Source organism: Pteropus vampyrus, unplaced genomic scaffold (assembly GCF_000151845.1).
Source record: "Pteropus vampyrus isolate Shadow unplaced genomic scaffold, Pvam_2.0 Scaffold104, whole genome shotgun sequence".
Classification (NCBI taxonomy): Eukaryota; Metazoa; Chordata; class Mammalia; order Chiroptera; family Pteropodidae; genus Pteropus; species Pteropus vampyrus.
In genome coordinates, this window is record NW_011888885.1 from 4,495,440 (window position 1) to 4,515,867 (window position 20,428).

Below are 20,428 nucleotides of genomic sequence, written 5' to 3' on the forward strand. Positions count from 1 at the left end.
AGGTCAGAGAGGTGAAATAATTTGTTCAAGGAATTGAAACTCAGGTTTTCTACCTCATGGCTCATGTTCTTTCTGCAGCATCAATCATTAATTTTACACACAAGTATTTCCAAGTGCTTTTCTGGTCTAGGGGGATATATATTTCCAAATTGATTTCTCCATAATAAGTGCTCAATACAAAGTTAGTTCACTGGTTTCATTCAAATATATTATCTCAACAACATAATGACATTTTCCAAATACTAAAACTAAAGAAACTCTTATTTTTTCATAATTCTATGGAGAGGAAACAAGTAATTGTAAATACCATTAAATGAACTTAACTGTGGGTTGGGGGAGGTGGGAGATGGGGTTGGCCAGCTTTGTGTTCCAAAGAAACCTTACCTCTCACTTGATGCACAGGAATTAACTTTCCAGCCAGCATATCATAGACATAAAGCACCTTGCTGTGGGTACTCGTGGCTAAAACCTCTTCTCCATTAGCACTAAAGCAAGCCTTGAAGACTGGAAACTTTTCCAAATAGATGCTCTGGATTTTAGGATTTGTTTTTCCATCAACCTATAAGGAAGTACAACACATTCCTTTTGGTTATTTCCATAGACCCTGAATCCTGGTAAACACTTTTTACCTCAAGTCATTTAAAAACACATACCTGAAATAGTGACACAGAGTTATCTAGTCCAGCAACCATCACCACCTGTGCACAAGGATGGAACTGCACAGACGAGATCCGAGCAGCAGTGGGACGTTCGGCATTAGCATGTTGGCAGTTCTTTATCTGTGGAAAGATAAAAGCTGGAATTTTATCAATTCAAATAGGTTAACATTATTTTCCTTAAAGCATGAAGAAAAGACATTATAAAGTAGTTTATATGCAGAAAAAAGTGCACTGGAAAGGTAATTGAAAGACCACAAATCTGCTACCAACTAGCAAGTCATTTTACTATACAAGAATCCATTCTCACCATCCTGCAAATGAGAGGATTAAATCATTAAGGTTTAGAGCATCAGGATACAGTCATTTCCCCAAGGTACAACTATCTGGGTTAAGAGACTTTGATCTCCAGGGAAATTTTTCTTAAAATCCCGACTCTGGCATCTTTGCATTCATGGCACAAAATAAGAGGCACTGTGTGGTCATCTCCACAGTTCTATAGCTGAAAGTGGAGAGACCAGTCACAGAGCCACTGCAGTATACTGAGTGACAGATGACAGCAGTATAAACTAGGCTGGTACCAAAAGAAATAAAGAGAAATGCAAAAGGAGAAATCAAATAGGAGTCCTAAAAGATTCCTGGGGACATAATCTTCTTGATCGCTTTTGCAAAAACAAAATTTTTTTTAACTAGCTTAAGTATTTATCAAGGCAAAATGACAGCAAACACATTTAATCCCACAGATAAAAAGGAATCCATACATTTGTAACTGGAAAGCATACTGGATTTCAGAAGTAATCAGCTGGATAGCCTGACTTCATTGGCTCTCACCTTTAAGATTCCTTTAGGAAGAGAAGCTGATGTGGATATGAAATTCCCAGTCCTTTGCAACAAATCATCTTCCTCCTCTTCACTTTCATCTAAGTCAAACAAACCCACGAGATTTATTTTTAGAATCAATGAGACGGCCATTACCTACCCATATGTCTATAGTTCAAACTTCAACTCCTTTCTCAGCCTCCCAATCTCAACCACTTTATTTAAGCTGCAATTGGTAAAAGTAAAACAGCGAAATAAATTTTAAGGAGAGAAAAGAGATGACACAAACTCAATATATATGGTTCAAATCAAAGCCTGACTCTGGAATAAAAAACACATTCACAGATGGTGACTAAAGAAGGATGAAATGAAGCTGAAATAAAGTCAGTGTGAAAAAAAGCCTAGTAATTGTGACAAAATTGGTAATAGGGTGAACAGCAGACCTAGCTTAACAATTCACATAAAAAGAACTAGAACTTTTAGCTGAAAGATCAATGTCAGCAAACTATGTATCAGAGCTTCAAAGAGAGCTAATAGGGCTGCTTTTCCCCTGGAGAAGACCAATAATTCTAGTAAAGAAAGCTGAGAAGCTGAGCAGTTTTTACAACACTCGTGGGGCTAAGAGAGTAAAAACCAGCACTAAAAGCCCTCTGAGGTTTTTAAGTGAGGTCTGGTAAACCACCAGGCTTTGGATTGGGGACACAAAAGGCTATAGATTGAAGGTGAAATCAAAGAATTATAAGAAAATTCTCCAAGAACTGAAACTCAACTTTGAATCCTCACAGTATCTCCCTGGAGTAAGAAGCTGAAATTGATAGTGCCCCTTGCCCAGCTACTTACCCAGAAACAAATACAGTTAACCCTGGAACAACACAGGTTTGAACTGTGTGGGTCACTTGAAAAAAAAATCCACATATACATGGCCCAGCACAGATCGAACCTGCATTGTTCAAGGATCAATTGTATACAAATTCTCTGGAGACACATATTGTCCTAGGCTTCTAATCAACACTGTTTTTTATATACAATGTCCAGCACTCAATGAAATATAATCAGGTCAAGATAACTAGACTAAAAACCTAAGGAAAAAGAGAAAATCCTCATAGATAGTGGAATTATCAGACAAACTAAAAACATTATGTTTAACATGTTCAAGGATAATGAAAGACAAGTTCAGAATTGAGCCAGAGAAATTAATTGCAAGATCCTACAGGATTTTTTTTAACAGTATATCAAAATTAGTTGGAGAATTAGTGGTCTGGAAAATGGATCAGAAAAAAATATTCAGCCTAAAGTACAGGGGAAAAAAAAAAAGAAAATACAGAAAAGAACATAGAATATGTTTGTAAAAAAATTATTTAACATACATGTAATTCATAGACTAAACAGAAATATCTAAAGAGATAATAGGTAAGAATTTCCAAAATTTAAAAAAGACATCAAGCCAGATTCAAGAACCCTATGACTACAAAGCAAGCTAAAAAGACTGGTGGAGGGGAACAGGGATTAAATTAACAAAAGAGCAACAATGAAACTATCCATAATATTAAGGAATTACTGTTGATTTTTGAGCTATGTGATAATAGCATTATAATTATGTTTAAAGGAGGGAGTAATTCTCTTTCCAAAATATTCAATGAAGTATTTATAGATAAATATGTTGGAAATAACTGTGAAGCTAGGTTCTACTCACCACTTGGCCAATAAGAAATAAACCTTGGACAAGTCAATTTTATCTATCTGAACTTCACCGTCATCTTTAAAATCAATCAGACTAGGGTATCCCAGATGACAGCAGACTGGCTAATTGTTGACCTAATCCATGTCCTTTTTCTCCAGGGCACAAAGTCAAACTACACTTCCTGATATCTCATGTTGTTAGTGTGGCCTCATTACTGAGCTATGGCCAATAAAATGTAGGTGAAAGTATCATCTACCAGTCATAGGACAGGCCAATAAAAATCTCCTTTGGGTGCACCTCTCTCTCTCCCCATACAAGCCAAATGAATGTCAACATCTTGGGCAACTCTGAAAGACCCAGCCTGAAGATGGTAGAACCTCTATAAACTTGGGTCTCTAAAGTAGATTATCACCTTCTCACCATCTCAATTTTACTGACATAAAAAAACTTCTACTGGATTACGCCACTAGGATCTAGGAGATTTTCTGTTTGAACAACCAGCATAACCTTATCTATAATTACATGGAGCTAAACTGCTGTGCTTCTATGAATGCAGCATTCTAAAATGGATAACATTATATTTCACCCAGAAGAACAAATGATGACCAAGGGTATAGAAATTTAGGCATGTAAAAAAAGGTTAAATGACAAGGGATATTTAACATGTTAAAAAACAAACTTGGAGAAAGATTTCTCAAATAACAGAAGAGTTTTATATGAAAGAAAGGTAAGATTCTATATCTTCAAAAGGTAAGACTATAATAGAGTGTACGGAAGTAAATTTCAAAGTCAAAAAAAATCCTAACAATTCTTACAGAGAAGGGGAAGAAAGAGTACGTTATTTGATATATTTAAGCAGAGGATAAATTATCACCTAACAGATGTTGTAGAAAAGATTCTTGGAGGGATAAAGTCAGCCTACATCACTAAGATTCCTTCAACCTCTACAAGTATCTGGAAAACAGAAGGTAAACTACTTAACAAATTGAGTTTTCCAAAATAATTATATAAAACAACTGGCTCCTCATATGGGCTCCCAGTACTTGAATATCATGAGGAGTGACAGGGGTGGAAAGAAGGAAAAAAGAGGTGGTAGTGGTAATCACACAGAAACCCATCAGATAGCAAGGATGCTAAGAAAAGAGCTCCCGCACTGTGTTGGAGGATATACTCCGGACTCCCTAAAGGATTTCAAAGGTCAATTTCAAGTCTAAAATTCATAATTTAAAGCACATAAATCAGATCTTAGCTAAACCATCCAATATTATAATATCTACACTCAAGGATCTAAAAAGCAGAAAACAGTTACAGTACAAGCCAAATTTAAAACCAGATTTGAAAAATAAGTTTTTATAAAGTGACTAACATTTGGGCCAGGCCTGACACGTACTCCTCTTTAGGAAGATACCCCATTTCCCAGTAGACAGTGAGATTAGCTGCCAATATCTTCAGAGGAGACTTTGAATCAAGAAGTAATAGTATTACTTATTTTTCCTTAATCCTATGCCATAATGCAACATAGTTTTGTTTAGAAAAAAATCATAGAATTCATCAATTACTGTCCTTATAGTGGAAAATATGCTATTAAGTAAGCCTTATACTACTATAAAAGGGCTTCCCTCAGAGAAATGGTAACTTCAAAACTAAACACTAAAAAATAAAAAAATCCAGTTGAAAAACTAGGTTAGCCTCATGAGAATTATCAAATAATAACAAAACAGGAATAGGGATTGATTTACTACCTTAAACAGAAATAACAACACTTACCACCTGAAGATGTTTTCCGCTTATTAGTCTCGACCCAAGCAGGTACTCCCCCCATGGCATGCTGGAATCTAAGCAAAAATATAAAAAGTTTTGGTGGTAACCACTGTAAGTTTGTAGAACTTGATACATTTAAAGAATACAGGTCAGATCATCCTTGAGAGCATGCATAGAATCTCTTCCAAAGGAGTTATCAGCTTTAAGAACAGAAAGGCTAATCACACAGAATAGTCTCAGCATGCTTACATTGGAAACTTTCATCTAAACTACTCCTGTATATAAAACATATTTACTGTTAATTATTTACATCTAGTTATATGGATGAAACTAAATGAAAACAATTAATTGATTTGTTCATATCAACATATCTCAGGTCTAAGTGAAAAAGTCTCTTTGTGCTTATAAGCCAATGCTTTAGTATACAGAATACATGATAGAAAATGTGTGAAAGAAAATGACCAAACTTGTAACAATATACAAAACTTTCATCATATATCCTTTGAATAAAATGAGAGTTTCACTGTGGAGAAAATAAGCTTTAGGAGAAGCATAACAGGGCTGGCATCTAGAAGAGTGCAAAGAGGCATTCTAATTGTTTAATGCAGACGTACAGACAAGGCCACCAAACCAAGCCCACTAACCATAAACAACTAGAAAACTGGACAAAATACATGAAACTGTTTTCAGAAATTGGATGACAGACAACATAGGACTGTGGTCCTTAAGAGAAGGGAAACTGAAGGCATGTTTAAAAGACCCTGGCACAGAGCCAAGGGAAAAAAAGATCAGACTTTAAAGAGAGTAAGACAACAGGATTTTGAGGGGCAATGGATTACAGAAGAGTTCCAGAAATGTGCACAGGGGTCCACAGACACTTTTGTTGAATAGTAAGCTGCACACTCATAGGATGAAAACTCCATGAGGTCAGGCCAAGAACTACTACGGAGCTGCCGAATGCACAATACCAAAAAGCTCAGACACTCGAGTTCCAACCACTTAGAGGGAAGATCTTACTGAACATCCAGTAGAGATCCCAGAAAGGGCATACCTTAGTAATGGAGCTAAACCAGCCTACGATATAATACACTACTCTAGAATGAAGTTAAAGACAAATGTTGAAAGGATCAAACTGATCTCCAAGCCAACGAACTTCCTTCCAACACTAAGTTCAACACTCATTTAAAGCAAAAAAACAAAATCCAGACAACTAAACAACTTAAAATTCACACTCCTCAGAACCCAATCAAAATCACTAAACATGCGGAGAAGCAAAAAAACATGACCCATAACCGGAAGAAAAATCAGTCAACAGAAGCAGACACAGAAATAACAGAAATAGCGCAAAAGGACTTTGAATTAGCTAATGTAAATAAATTCAATTAATTAAAGAAAGTATAACAACAAAAGGGAAAATAGGAACTAAACAAAACAGGCTGAAAAAATCCTCTAAAGCTGAAAAATATAATACCTGAAATAACAGATTCACTAAATTGGCTTAACAGATTCAAAAGAGCACGTACTATATCATTTCACTTATATGAAACTCTGGGAAAAGCAAATCTACAACACATAACATTAGTGGTTGTCAGGGACTGGAAGTTGAGGAGAGAGGGTAGACTACAAAGTGGTTCAAGAAAACTTTTGGGGGTGATGGCAAAGTTTCTATATTTTGATTCCTTAGTTGTTGTGGTGCTTACACAACTGTGTATGTTTAACCAAATTTACAAAGATTGAATTTCACTGTGTATAAATTATACTTCAATAAACTTTTTAAAAAAGTGATAATACAATAAACCTTTAGGATATTTTAAAGGTCAATACAAACAAAAATAAAATATTTTAAAAGATTTTTAAAGATCTGCAAGTTTGAACTGAAAGAACCAATATGAAATCCTTATTCTGAAATATACGTATATTTCCTAGCTCTGGTCAACTGAAAGAGCCTAGAAGTTGTGAAAAACAGTTTACCATATACAAATGAACAAGCAAGTAAGCAATATTATCACTGATTATATTCAGGTGATAAGATTACAATTTTTCCCCAAATTTTTTTTTGTACTTGTATTCCTTCTTTGCCCAAAATACTAAAATTTAATAATATCTTCCAATAGCAAAGCTGTTTGAAAATGGAAATCTTACTACCCAGGAAGCTATTACAGCCAAAGACTGGGTAAATCAAAATAAACTACTGATTATAAACACCTGGTTAAACTATATGAAAAAGGATACTTACTCTTCTTTAAGTCTCTTTTGAAGCTCATCTTTTGAAAGTTTACTTTCACAGGCATTTTTCATCATATTTTTCCGAAAACGATTGTTCACCATGTCAATCCTATAAAAAACAGAACAGCATGCTTTAAATGACTTTTAAATAATCATTAAATAGTTGTTGCCTTTAGTAGTTTGAGAAAACATTTAACTGAATATAGGTCAAGATTTGTAAGATGTAGAACATCTCAGATGCACATTCTCCATTATTCCCAAACAAAAAGGAGTCTCCAATATTTTAGATCACCTAGTTTACCCTTTGAAGAGCTAATACTTAAAATTCATAATGACTTATCTAGATACAACTTTGACATTCACCTAAACAATTCTGGGTAAAACAAAGAATTAAATATATAGGCAAATATACATCTCTCTTTGATGGACTCTTTACTGTTAAAAACGAGAAAAAGATTCATAGATTTGACTATATAAAAATTTAAATACTCTGTCAGACAACATTAAAAAACAAAATTAAAAGGCAAACAGAAAAATGGGAGAAAATCCACAATAAATCTGACAAAAGTTTGAAATTGTCAATGTGTAAAGAGCTAATACAGCAAGATCACTAAGGTCTCATCCTGCCATTAGTGACAACATGGATGAACATGAAGGACACTATGCTAAGTGAAATAAGATAAACAGAAGAGAAATATTGAATGATCTCACATGTGAAATCTAAAAAAAGTAGAACACATAGAAGCATAGAGTAGAATGGTGGTTACAAGGGGTGGGAAGGTGGGGAAAATGGGGAGGTGCTGGTCAAAAGGTACAAAGTTGTAGTTCCTTAGGATGAATAAGTCTAGAGAGCTAATGTACAGCATGACTACAGTTAATAATGCCCTATTACATTCTGGAAATTTACTAAGAGATTTCAGGTGCTCTCACCACGTACAAAAAAGGGTAGTTACGTGAAGAGACAAATATGTTAATTAGCTATGGAAATTATAGTTAATTCATACAATGGACTGTAATACATACCTTTAAAAATGTTTATAAAGTTTTTATTTTGAAGTGGGGAGAAATGCTTGCAGTACACTTGTTCTCATCTGTTAAAGTACATATTGTGTACACTGGCTAACTTTCTTTTAGCTTTTTCTCAGTTTCAGATACTAGGCTAAGAGCTCTACATATACTACTTCATTCGGTCCCAAGAGCATTCTGATACAGCTACTATTATCATCTCCATTTTATAAACGAGAAGAGTTAAGTTCCACACATGTCCATGGTCAGTTAGGAGATGGCCAAATTAAGAGGCAAACTCAGGTCTAGACTGCAGAGAAGAGAGGCACAGCAGGATGCCAGCATGCTAACAGTGGTTCTACCTCGGTGGCAGGATTATGAATGACCTTTTCTATACTTACCAAATTTTTCAAATCTTCACATATTCGTAGAGAACTTTTTTAAAACCTGCAATATAATACTTAAAATATCCAGAAGAATTCTGAAAGAAATATTAGGCAACTTACATTTCCTCATCTTCATCTTCTTCATCTACCCAAACTGGCTTCTTTTGAGGTGGAAAATCACCTCTTGCTTCATTCTCCACTTCCGAGTCACCTGAGTCTTCTTGTACTTGAACCTAGAGAAAACAAAACGTCCTGAAGCACTGAGTTTTTCATATCCAGTGATGACAGATACACACATCTTGAAGTCAGATGGCTTGTAGAATGGTTTGATTTTATGACCCTCTGATGAAATAAAAAACAGAATGCTACAACAGCAAATGCTGGAGGGTGCACAGGCAAAGTAGGATGGAACAGTTAAGGAGAAAAAGTCAACACCCTCAAAGGAAAAAGACAGAGTAAGACAAGAACAACAAAATGTAAGATGACAGACGAAGGAACTGGCAAAAGAAAATCACAAAACTGCAGAAATTACAGGACCAGAGGTACTAGCATCAAAGGTAAATCACATGAATGTCATAATTAACTCGTATTTCATATTCTTAGACATACCTCTTCCCCATTTTTAACCATTCTTGACCTGCTACCTAAAGAAACTATACTGTAACATAAAGTCTAAATCTAGACCCAGAATAACCTCTGAAGTGAGCTTGAGCTTTCCCAAAACCACGATAGAAATGTCCAAATGATTTCTACTTGCTCTGTTACTGGCCTATGATCCCTCAAAGCCAATCAAATCCCACCTCACACAAACTTTCTTTTCCTAACTAGGAAACTGTCACAAAGTTCAGCATTTTTCCAGTAGTAGTTCTCTATCTCCCTACCGGATTTCTGCAGCTTCATCCATAAGTAGCCAAAGGAGGTTGTGGCAATCAGTTGATACTTGCTAGGTCCACCTTTATTGGCCACCCTATGTAAAATTTCACAGTCTTTCTCCACACACACTCATCTCCCTTTTCCCAGATCTCCCTTTTACAGTAGTACCTATCTCCTCTGTCTTCTGCCTTTGCCACTAATACATAAGCTCCACAGGGTCAGAGATTTTTGTCAGTTTTTATCCATTGCTGTTTTTCCTCCAGTGCCTAGAGCAATGCCTTGCACTCCCTATCTTCGAAAAAAAGCCAAGTATAAAATAAAAGGGATGATAAAATGTGTGCCAAAATTATAATCATACAGGGTTTTCACTGCCAGCAAAGGAGCTGACACCCAGCAGGCTCACAAATGTTTGCTGGATAGACGAATACGGGGTCACTCTCAAAAGTTGGCGAGTCGATCACTTGGGGAGATGTTAAAACGCAGATTCCCAGGCCCGTGCCCACTAATTCTGATTCCACAAACCAAGTGGAACTCCTGAATCACCACCGGGTACTGAGGCAGGCGATCGAATGACCACGAGGGAAGAATCACTGAGTTTGAAGATAGTGGGGCTGAGTCCCGAAGATGCTCACGACTACAGTTCGCTCGACAAATACGTCTTGAGCGCGTGCTGAATACCAGGCGCAGGAACTCCCAAAGGGGTGGGGAAAGTAGCGGTCTCGTCCTCCTCGGCGCCCGCGTTCTCGGGCTCCCGCCCACCTGAGCTCTCCCCGGCGCCGCAGGTCGCCCAGGCTCCGCCCCCGAAGGCTCACCGCCCACCGCGCGCCCCGCCCGAGCGCGCCCAGCCCGCGCGCCGCGGACTCTCTCACCAGCGGGCCTCGCAAACGCTGCAGCAGTGCGTCCTCGCTGTCCTCGACGTCGCCGAAGATCAGCTCCTCCAGGCACTGCTCCACTGCCGGCTTGTCCTCCTCCAACGTCAAGCGGTTCCGCTGCCGGAGCCGCCTCTCCTCCTCTGCCGCGACTGCGATCGCCGCGGCTGCTGCTCTCGGCCGGGCCGGCGGTTTCCGCTGGGATGAAGGAGCAGCTTTTCGGGGCGGCCCGCCCGGCCCCGCTCTGGCTCTCCGGTCCGGCTTCATTCGAGTCTTCCGGTTCGGCTTCGCTCTGGTTCTCCGGTCCGGTCTCGTTCGGCTCCCGCGTTCCGGCGGCATCGTTGGGTTTGAGAAGAAACGCAGCCGCTCACGTGTACCCTTACTGCGCGTGCGCCGAGACGCCTCCCTGTTCACTGCGGCTTAGGCCCCGGGGGACCAGAACGAGGCTGCGCAGTCTACTAGCACGTGACCAGCGCTCTCGCCCTACGTAACGCCCACTCCCCGCACGAGCCCCTCCCCATATGGGAGTTCCTCCGGGAGGACCAATCTTCCGGGTGAAGGGGAGGCGGCGTGACTGGAGTGGAAAATTTTTTCCAACACAACTTCGCAGCGGCAACTGGTTGAAAGGAGCACAAGAAAGCCAGAGTACAAACTAGGATGACTGAACGAAACTTCTCTTTCTCCTGATTTTTTATCCACTCGACTTAACACGAGACCCAGTTGCCTGTTCCACCCCTTCGTTTTGGTACGGCCCGTGGAGTACGGAGCCTGCAGAGGGTCCCACGCTGGAAGAGAGAGAGAGGAGGGTATGTAGGGAAGTGGGCCAATCGGGGCGCGGGTCACGGCGCAGGCGCGCTGGGGAGGGAGGGCTATGCTAATGTTGTTGATATCCTGGGGCCACCCTAGTTAAAGGGGGGAAATCCGGGGGCTGCCGCAGCCGCCACCGGTCTGGGCCCAGCCGGGGCACCCCTGTAGTCGCTATAGTCCTGGGGAAAGGCGCCTGCCCCCAACTCGGGGAGGGGGCGCCGCGGGCCCTGGGAGCACGGACAGCCCCTACCCATGAGGCCCTGATGGAAAACACAAAGGATCTGGTGAGAGCCGAGCGCGGCAGCCGCTTTGTGTGCCAGGTAGGGGGGACGCCTATAGCTCCCCTACCCCAGGATCCCCTGCAGCTCCTTGACCCCGCTCCCTGGCCTGCTTCTCCATCCCACGCCCCCTCAACCTCCAGAGCTCCCCTCCCCCTACCGGCCGTTAAACGATTCAGGGGCTCCCCTCCCCCATCCTCTTAGCCCGGGACTTATCGGGGTTCTCTCTGCACTGTGTACTCTGGGAGAAAAATTTTAGAAGAAAGTTTTCCTCTGCGTCCCGCCTCCTCCCCCTTCAGCTTTGGCTGGGGAGGAAGGCTGTATTTGAGACTTTTCTTTTTTTGGCTTCCCAGGGTGGGAGAGTGGAGTCTTCACTTCCCCAGAGGGGACATAGTTGTAGTGCTTTTCAGGGGAAGGCGCCTCTCCGCTTTGAGTGCTGCGAGGCATTTCGCACGTGGAGGGGGAAATATTGAAAGGGGGCGGGGTGGGCAAGTTGTGAGAGGGAGAGGTGGGAGTGGTGTTTGGTCAGCAGCCGCCTAGGCCGCTTTAGTTTAAAAGGGTTCTAAGTCTGTGGGCTTCTATGACCATTGCATTCTCTTTTGTGAAATAAGAATCCTAACATTTCAGAGTCGGAAGAGACATTAGAGGTCACCAAAAGCAGCCGTCCCCTCTGCAAGCCTCTCTGACAAGTGGTAGGTAGTCTGGCCTCTGTTTAAACCCTTAACAAACAATAAGTGTTCACAGATGCCCGGGAAAGCCCGTTCTGTTTTTCAGTTCTAATTGTTTGCCTACCTTTAATAGACCCTACAGACTCATTCATGTCCTTATTAAATTGCTCTCTTTTTTACTTCTCAAATTTTCTCTCACATCCTCCTCACCCACCCACCGCTCATTGGCCTATATTTTGTGTGCCAGGAAAGAACAGCAGGGAAGTGGAGGGTGGAGGGTTTGAGAGATAGAGCCAGCCAGAAACTTTGCTGGGTCAGTTTCAAAAGTTCTGGCTTACATGTCTGAGAATGGTTGATATTTTACTACAGGAAACTTGGGAATTAAGATCTGAGGATTTTGTGGCTGTTTTCTCTGACTAGTGCATCTTTTTGAAGTTAGTAATTTCAGCATTATCTCTGTAGTTCTCCTGTCTCAAAGCACCTTTGCTTGTTGCCTGAATCCTTAAGGATGCCTAAAATTGCCTCTTGGGGATAGTACTGAAGCTGTTAAAAACATCTTGTGGTAGAGGGATGATCAGAAGAAAACCCTCCCCCCTCCTTTTGACCTGTGTATTCCTTTCAAGCTGGTCTTCCTTCTGAGGGCCCTTCCTTCACAGTGCTTTCGTTTCTTTCTCTGTTTTTTTCCAACTCTTTTATGAGATTTGAAACTTTTCCAGCACTTTAATATTTGCTCAGAGCTTGCAGTATTTTTCATGCTCCTTACATTAGTATGTGCCACTATTTATCATTTGATAGTTGAGATAGTTCAGTTTCTACTTTTGTTTGTCACTTAGTGTTTTTCTAATGTTCTCCTTCATTTGGTGAACTGTGCTGCCTCCAAAAGAAGTTCTTTTGGCATAAGAATCTTGGGAGCACGTGTTTTCCTCTTCCTAAGATGGTGAAGTGGGGTTTGAGACATAACATAAAATGTAGAAGTAATGAATCTGGTCTGAAAATGAGAGAATAAATTTCAGTTTAAACTACCAGTTCTCTGTTTAAAATGTAAAGAGCACTTACATTTTTTTCTCCCCCTTTTATGGCTTAGAGACTGTTGCTCTGCTCAGACTTTTTTTTTTCATTTGTTTATCTCAACACCAAAGAGTGTTTACAAAGAAAATAGCTGTCTTATTTTGTACCACCTCCTCTGAATAACAAATAGCTTCTATTTATATAGAACCCTATATTCGGGGCTTCTGGGTGCCTTATAAATTATGGCAAAAACTGTCTTGAATAACTATCTGTTCAGAAGTATTTTATTTGGGCCATGTTTTTTAACCATTTAATTTTTAATTTTATACAAACTTTGGCATACAGTATTTCCTCTAAATCTAGTCACTAGAATTTAACATGACAATTCTTTTCAGATACTGAAAAGAATTAATAGGGCTGTATAATTCTGTCTTTAAAGTTTTAATTACTGTACTGCGGAGCTCCAGGTTATTTTACTGCTTGCTTTAAACATGAACTGTCATGACTTAAGTTGACTGACTCTGGAGACGTTTGCATTCTAAACATAACTAAACAGGAACAACTGGTTTTATTTTTAAAGAACACATTGCTGTATTTTTTATGGCTGGCTATATGTTGATCTAATTAATGTCTAAAATTTCCTAGATATTTCTAGTCCTTCAGTTACATTGGAAGTTAAAACAACTTTAAATTGTTTTAAAACGTGACATAGTCAAAAGAAGGTAAAACTATAGCTTAGAAGTGAAAACAACATATTAATGTCATAAATACTAAACCACTAAATTACTATAAGTCTTCAGTGGTTTACCACATTCCAAAATTAGACAGGTCTCTATTCTATTGGTTGCTCCTTGTTTCTCATTTTTTAATCTATAAAATGTTTCCTAAATAAGATTTAACCTTTTCACATGTATAATTTTAAGGTAAGACCGTTGAAATAGATCATTAGTTTCAGGATTTCAGATCCCAAAGAAATAAATATAAACACATCAGGACAATAGAAGAGGAAGGACTTAAAATAAAAATATTTAAAACAGTTAAGCTATGCCTCCTAATACCGGCACATTCTCAACTGTCTAAGGCCTAACTTTATACAAAGATTGCATTTAATTATGACTTTTTTTCATAAACTTTTTTTTTAGGGCTTTTTTCTTATAAATTTCAAATTTCTCTTCTTGCTTTGCTAGAACCTTCCCCCCGCCCTGCCCCCAGAAAAGATGGGGAAAAAATAATTCTATTAGAATAAAACCTGAATTTGAGGTAAGATGATATAGTAAGAGGGGCATTAGCAGACTAGATTAAAGTTTTAATTCTGCCACTAACTAGCTTCATGGCACTTGTTGGACATGATCCTGCACCTCAGTTTTCTTATCCTCACAGTTGAAGGGTTGGTCCAGAATCAGCATTATCCAACAAAACTTTCTGCAGTGATGGAAATGCACTGTATCTGTGCTGTCCAGTGCGATACTCACTAGCCAGTGGCTCTTGAGCACTTAAAAGATAGCTGATCCAACTAAGGAACCCAATTTTTTATTTTATTGATGTCATGTAAATATAAATAGCCACATGTCTGCCATATTGGACATACAGATATACAACAGTATTTTCCAAGCTTAGCTAATCACTAGAATCACTTCTTAGGGCTCTTGTAAAAATACAGAACTTTGCTCCTGGAAGTTAGTCAATGTGTCTGTAGTGGAACTTAGAAATCTGTTCTTAATGCACATCTCAGAAAGTTTTTATTACGTTGATTAAGGAAATACTGCATTAGAATGTTTCTGAGCTCCTTTCTAGTTCTCACTTTAGTATTGATATCTTAGCGTAGTAGAAATGAGCTCTGGACAAAGTTGGCAAACTGGCCCTGCTCTAACTGCCACCTCTGGACCTGAGATCTTAGGCAAATTGCCTTAATCTCTTTGAGCTTCATTTTCCTCATCTAAAATATAGGCCAAGCATCAGTCCTGCCTCCCTCCCTCCCAAGGTTTCTGTAAACTTCCAATCAGATGTGATGACCACTGTATAAGAAAATATAAGCTGCGATAAATGATAATTTAAATGTTAAGCTATTTTCCCAGAATCCCTTTTTCTTTTCCCCTTTTCACTATTAGCCAATTCCTGTTTCATTCTTACAGAACTGATTGTGTACAGTACCCCTTAATTTAGTCATTTTTTGTCCTCTCCAGTATTTGGCCATAGTTTGCAGTCTAGCTGTAGAACATGCATGGTAAATCTAACACTTCTTTGTATTTCTGGTGCTTAGCATCACAATTTGTATGTATTGTTCAGTAAGTGATAATACCATCTATTACTTTACTTTTTTACTTCAAAACTTTAATTAGCTAGTTTCCAGGTATTTTATACACTAGAGAAATAACCCCATGCACACATATATGTTTAATCCTATTTTAATTATTTATTAATATCTTATAGTATTTATTGTTCAGTGATTATTTTTTGAGCAACCAACTCCAAATATATTTTTAAAAGATAAGCACCAAGAGAATGTCATTATTTTACATTAAAATTTTAGGTCACATCAAATCAGCATGACACTGAATAACCTGTTTAACTCGTTTTTGCTATATTAACATATTAAGAAATGGTATCGGTTGATTGAACTCGAACTACATTTGCACTACAGCTTTAGTATGAATTCTGTTATTTGGGGTAGAATTGATAGCTGATAATCTTAAAGACCCTCTAGGCTACTCTGTTTCACACTTAATTTTGACATGGTCATCTTATTTTTAATTAGCTTTTCAGGTTCATACTTAAGGATTCATAGCTTTCTTCTGAAGAACTGAAAGTCCATTCATGTGAATTATTTGTTTTATCATACATTCTTCCTGTGTGGTAAGTGGTATTTTCCTTATTTAGAAGAGAGGGAAACTGAGACCCGAGTAATTTTTACATCCAAAGTCATAAGTGGTAGAACCAGAGCCGAAAGAGGTAGAAATTTGTATTTCTTATAGATCAAAGAATAGCTTCCTTTTGCTCACCGTTGCTTTAAATCTTAGAATATTATTATATAATATATTGATCTGTCATTCCCCAGATTTGTTTCAGTTTCTCTAGGTGGCTTATTCAGGATATATTGCTTTCCATTTCCTCCTGATTATATCATTGGCCTGAATTCTTTCACGTTGCACTTATTGCAAACAAAAACCCAATAATCCTAAATTCTTACTACTTATTTTCTTCCTAATAGTAAACTTAGACAGAATGAAGGCATTTCTGTTTAGGCCAGTGAATAGTATCACTGTGTCAGACTGTGCTTTCCATCCTATTGTGGAATGAGGAAGAGACTACTAAGAGCTAAACGGCTCTCTACCACCTACTGAGTCCAGTCATCATAGAGTACCTGTTAATTCTTATATTGAACTTTGTTAAGTTCACATATGTAACTTCCAAATTTAAAGAGTTAGAAAACTTATATCCCATGACTAAACAAAAAACTTGGAAAATTATGTGGGCCACCATGTTGGTTTGGATAATGGAGATTTGTTAACTCTTGATGAGTTTATTCATATAAGAGTTACACTGTTATTACATGATTGTATATTTATACATGTTTGCATTTGGAAGTTTATACTTTGGAACTTTTGGATGATTATACCAACAAGTTAATGGCTAACCTTTCAATTCCTTTGTAGATTTTATAGGGAGAAAGGTTTATCAGGGTGACAGTTACAGTAGGGAAATGAAATTCTACTGTGATTTGTGATTCTTTCTTATATTTTGTCACTATTAAGAGCTTTTTTGTTTTATTTTTTACAGAAGAATTGCACATTTGCTGTTGAAAAAAAATGAAAAATATAGAAAAGTAAAACTATTCTCCCATCACATTCTCACTCTATTAAAGAGTTTAGCTATTCCTTCTAGGATCTTTCTGAATACATATATAAACAATGTAGATATACCAATCTGTTTACATACCAGCATGTATTTTTTTTTTCACTCAGTATTTTAGTGTTTACTAATTGTTATACTACTGATGGTTAGATTGGTTCCATTTTTTTCACCATTACATTATACTTAAACATCTTTCCACATAGATTCTTGTGTCCCATTTTTATCTCTGAAGGACAGATTCCTAGAAGTGGAGTTACCTGGTCAAAAGACATACTCATTTTTTTTTGAGTTTTCATAAGTTATTTCAAATTGCCTTCCAAAAAGATGGCATAAGTTTGCCTTCCTACATAAGCTCGCCAATGCCAAATATCAATCTCAATTTTAATAAGTCTAATGAATTTTATAAAATGGTTTATACTTTTTAAAAATAACTCATTTTTTAAAACACATGTACTTAATAGTACAACGTTAAGCAATGATAAAAGTACCGCCAAAAAAGTACCCCTTGTAGCAATCCTTTTCTCTTCCAATTCAGCTCTCATGAGACTACTTTTAATTCTTTTAGCTTTTTTTTTTACCTAATATCTATCTAAATATTAGGCTTATATTACTGAATGCATGAATTTTAGATGTTATCTTTTCACTTCCTCTGTGATGGATGAGGGTTTACCATACATATATGCCCAAATATTAGATGAGGTTTCCCCACCTGCAATAATGCCATTACATTATATTCAAGGTCCTAGTCACCTAACACGATTTTTCAGTTTTATTTTGAAGAGCAAAGTGTTCAAAAAGGCACATTACCTAAAACCATAATTAAGAAGAAAGAGAAAGGAGGTTAAAATTGAACATAAATTTAAGATTGTTTCCTTGATTCATATTGCTAGTGTTTATTTTAGCTCTATGATCCTGGGCAAGTCATTTATTTAGCCTGTTTGAGCCTCTGCTTGCTCATCTTTAAGATGAGAGAGATGATATTAACAAGGATTAAATAAAACACTACGCATTAAGTGTTTAGACTGTGCCTAACACCAAGTGTCCTATAAATATTAGTTGTACTAATAATTATTAATGAGTATTAATAATCATGAGACCAAATCACTAGCAAAAAAAAAAAAAGATTATTATGGAATTTGCAAATAAACTATAGGGGAAAATGTGTTTCTGAACCAGGTTAGATGAAAATGATGACTTACTCTAGAATACCATTATATGATACAAAAAGTGAATCTAATGATGACAGGTTAAGTGTTTCAGAAAATGGCAAAAGCAGTAGTCCTAAGATAATATATTCAAATATACTACTTAAATATGTATGTGTAAACTTCTAGGTGTGGCCCGATCTAGTTTTCCCAGTCACATTCCTATAAAGTTATAAAACCAACACAGAGTACGTATAAATCACACACCACTTATGTCTTCAGCATTATAAAAAACAGATTAGCACAGCCTTCAAATTACCTATAAGTAGAGAAGTAAATCAGATTCCAAGAGCTCCTTCTGCCCATTCTTGTGGCTGTGAAGAGTGGGAGAAGGAAGGCTGCTTAACGGGTTCACTGAAGAGAGTTTGTGCATGGAAGACTTACACGAAGCATGAAATATCACTTACAAAAGAAATCCAACACTAAGTTCCAAAATACTGAACACAGGTTTGAAACTTGATATAGTTCCCAGCTCTAACCACAAAGAAGAGCTTGAAAGTAAAGAATACCACAGTTGGTAGCCTTAAATTATAAACAGTGCTTTGTAGGGAAGAGGTGAAGCCAGAGACTTGGAGAAATGGCAGTAAAGAAAAAGGAGAAGAAAAAAGTCAATAATGCTTCAGGAAAAGAGAAAGTAAACTTAAGAGTGTCCTTGACCTAGGAACTCTGACCATGAAATGAACGGAATAGAAAAGAATGGACTCATCCATATAGAACTACTATAAGAAAAAACAGGTAGTGTGAATCAGGCCATTTCAACTGATGGAGGAAAAAAACACCTTGAATCAAATATAAAAAAACAGAAAGGAACAAAAACAGGCAGAAATGAAGTCAGTAGATTAAACTCAGAAAAGTGAAGAAAACAAAATCATACCAGAAATTAAGACTATAAGATTCCCCCCTAGACAATAGATTCAAATGTGACTATAATAAAAGACATTGAAGAAAAACAGAAACAAGAGAATGAAAATGAGATTTGTTTTTTTAACTTGACTTTAAATGGAAGATGGGTCTAAAATTCTAATGTGTAATTATTTTTCTCTCAAGAGGAAAAAAAATAAAGCTCTAATATTTAGTGCTGTCATCCAAGAAAACTCTAGAAATAAAAGATCTGAATCAGTATACTGAAAGTTCATGCCTGAAGAAAAGATACAGAAAAATTCCCGGGGCCCCCAGGCAAAAAGATAAAGTGACTTACAAGGGCCAGAGAATTTAAACTGCTACCAGATTTCTCAAAAGCAACATACAAAGCAAGACAACAGTGGAGCAGCAAGAGGTAAAAATGCTAACCAATGGTTTTATATTCAGTCAATTGTCCCTCAAGTGTCAAGACTTTTGAACATACCAAGAACTCAAGGAATACTATACTCATTAGCCCTTCCTAAGGAAACTATTAAAGGCTGAGCTTCATCTGGAAGAAATGTTTGGGAAATTTTCTTCAAAAAGACTGACAGTGAGTATTTCACATATATTTTTGAGCTAAGATTAGAATAAAGAGTAGGGACATAGAAGAATAGTACATAAATGTTATATGTTCTGACAAAGAATGCAGCTAAAAAAAATTAGAGCAGAAAGGGAAGAAAAAGGAACTAGAATACGATTAATGATACAGCTTAGCTATTATGAGTGATTTCAGAGGATGCCATCTGAAACCGAAAAACGGAAAAGATTAGGTAACAAAAAGATAACTGGTACTGTAAAAGATATGGGGATATCTTGTTTTATTGCTCTTTGCTTTATTGCACTTTGCTTTATTGCATTTCAGAGATACTGATTTGTTTGGTTGGGATTTTTTTACAAATTTAAGGTTTGTGGCAACCCCACATCAAGCAAGTCTATTGGTGCCATTTTTCCAACAACATTTGCTCGTTTTGTGTGTCTGTTACATTTTGGTCATTCTCTCAATATTTCAATGGTTTTCATTATCATATTTGTTATGGTGATTTGTGATAAGTGATCTTTGACATTAATATTGTAATTGTTTTTGGGGTGCCACGAACCACACTCACATTAGATGGCAAACTTAACGTGTGTTCTGACTGCTCCACTGACCAGCCATTCCCCATCTCTCTCCCTCTCCTTGGGCCTCCCTATTCCCTGAGATACAACAATATTGAAACTAGGCCAATTAATAACCCTAAAATAGTCTCTGAGTATTCAAGTGAAAGGAAGAGTTGCACATCTCTCACTTTAATCAAAAGCGAGAAATAATGAAGCTTGGTGAGGATGGCATGTTGAAAACCAGGCCTCTTGTGCCAATTAGCCAAGTTGTGAATGAAAAGGAAAAATTATTGAAATTAAAAGTGCTACTCTAGTGAACACACAAATGATAAG

General features: G+C 37.7%; 2 protein-coding genes across 28 annotated transcripts in view; one reads left to right on the forward strand and one right to left on the reverse strand.

The window, feature by feature from the left end:
- Positions 1 to 10,649, reverse strand: part of UTP18 (UTP18, small subunit processome component) — a 32,046-nt gene extending 21,397 nt beyond the window's left edge. Inside the window, exons 1-7 of the mRNA XM_023533504.1 lie at positions 10,277 to 10,649; positions 8,655 to 8,767; positions 7,154 to 7,252; positions 4,924 to 4,991; positions 1,488 to 1,576; positions 654 to 779; positions 325 to 559 (exon numbers count right to left, since the gene is read on the reverse strand). Coding sequence (XP_023389272.1) covers positions 325 to 559; positions 654 to 779; positions 1,488 to 1,576; positions 4,924 to 4,991; positions 7,154 to 7,252; positions 8,655 to 8,767; positions 10,277 to 10,615 — 1,069 coding nt within the window. The 5' untranslated portion in view covers positions 10,616 to 10,649. The remainder of the gene's footprint in view (positions 1 to 324; positions 560 to 653; positions 780 to 1,487; positions 1,577 to 4,923; positions 4,992 to 7,153; positions 7,253 to 8,654; positions 8,768 to 10,276) is intronic.
- A 67-nt stretch (positions 10,650 to 10,716) lies between these two features.
- Positions 10,717 to 20,428, forward strand: part of MBTD1 (mbt domain containing 1) — a 57,694-nt gene continuing 47,982 nt past the window's right edge. For 6 of the 27 annotated variants that reach the window (XM_023533523.1, XM_023533548.1, XM_023533533.1 and 3 more), the window contains exons 1-5: positions 10,717 to 11,082; positions 11,989 to 12,053; positions 13,838 to 13,839; positions 15,793 to 15,890; positions 16,815 to 19,547. In XM_023533523.1, the coding sequence (XP_023389291.1) occupies positions 19,515 to 19,547 (33 nt within the window). In that variant the 5' untranslated portion in view covers positions 10,717 to 11,082; positions 11,989 to 12,053; positions 13,838 to 13,839; positions 15,793 to 15,890; positions 16,815 to 19,514. Of the gene's footprint in view, positions 11,083 to 11,121; positions 11,404 to 11,972; positions 12,054 to 13,837; positions 13,840 to 15,792; positions 15,891 to 16,814; positions 19,548 to 20,428 lie in introns of those variants that run through there. The other 21 variants (XM_023533536.1, XM_023533538.1, XM_023533539.1 and 18 more) reach the window with 19 other exon arrangements.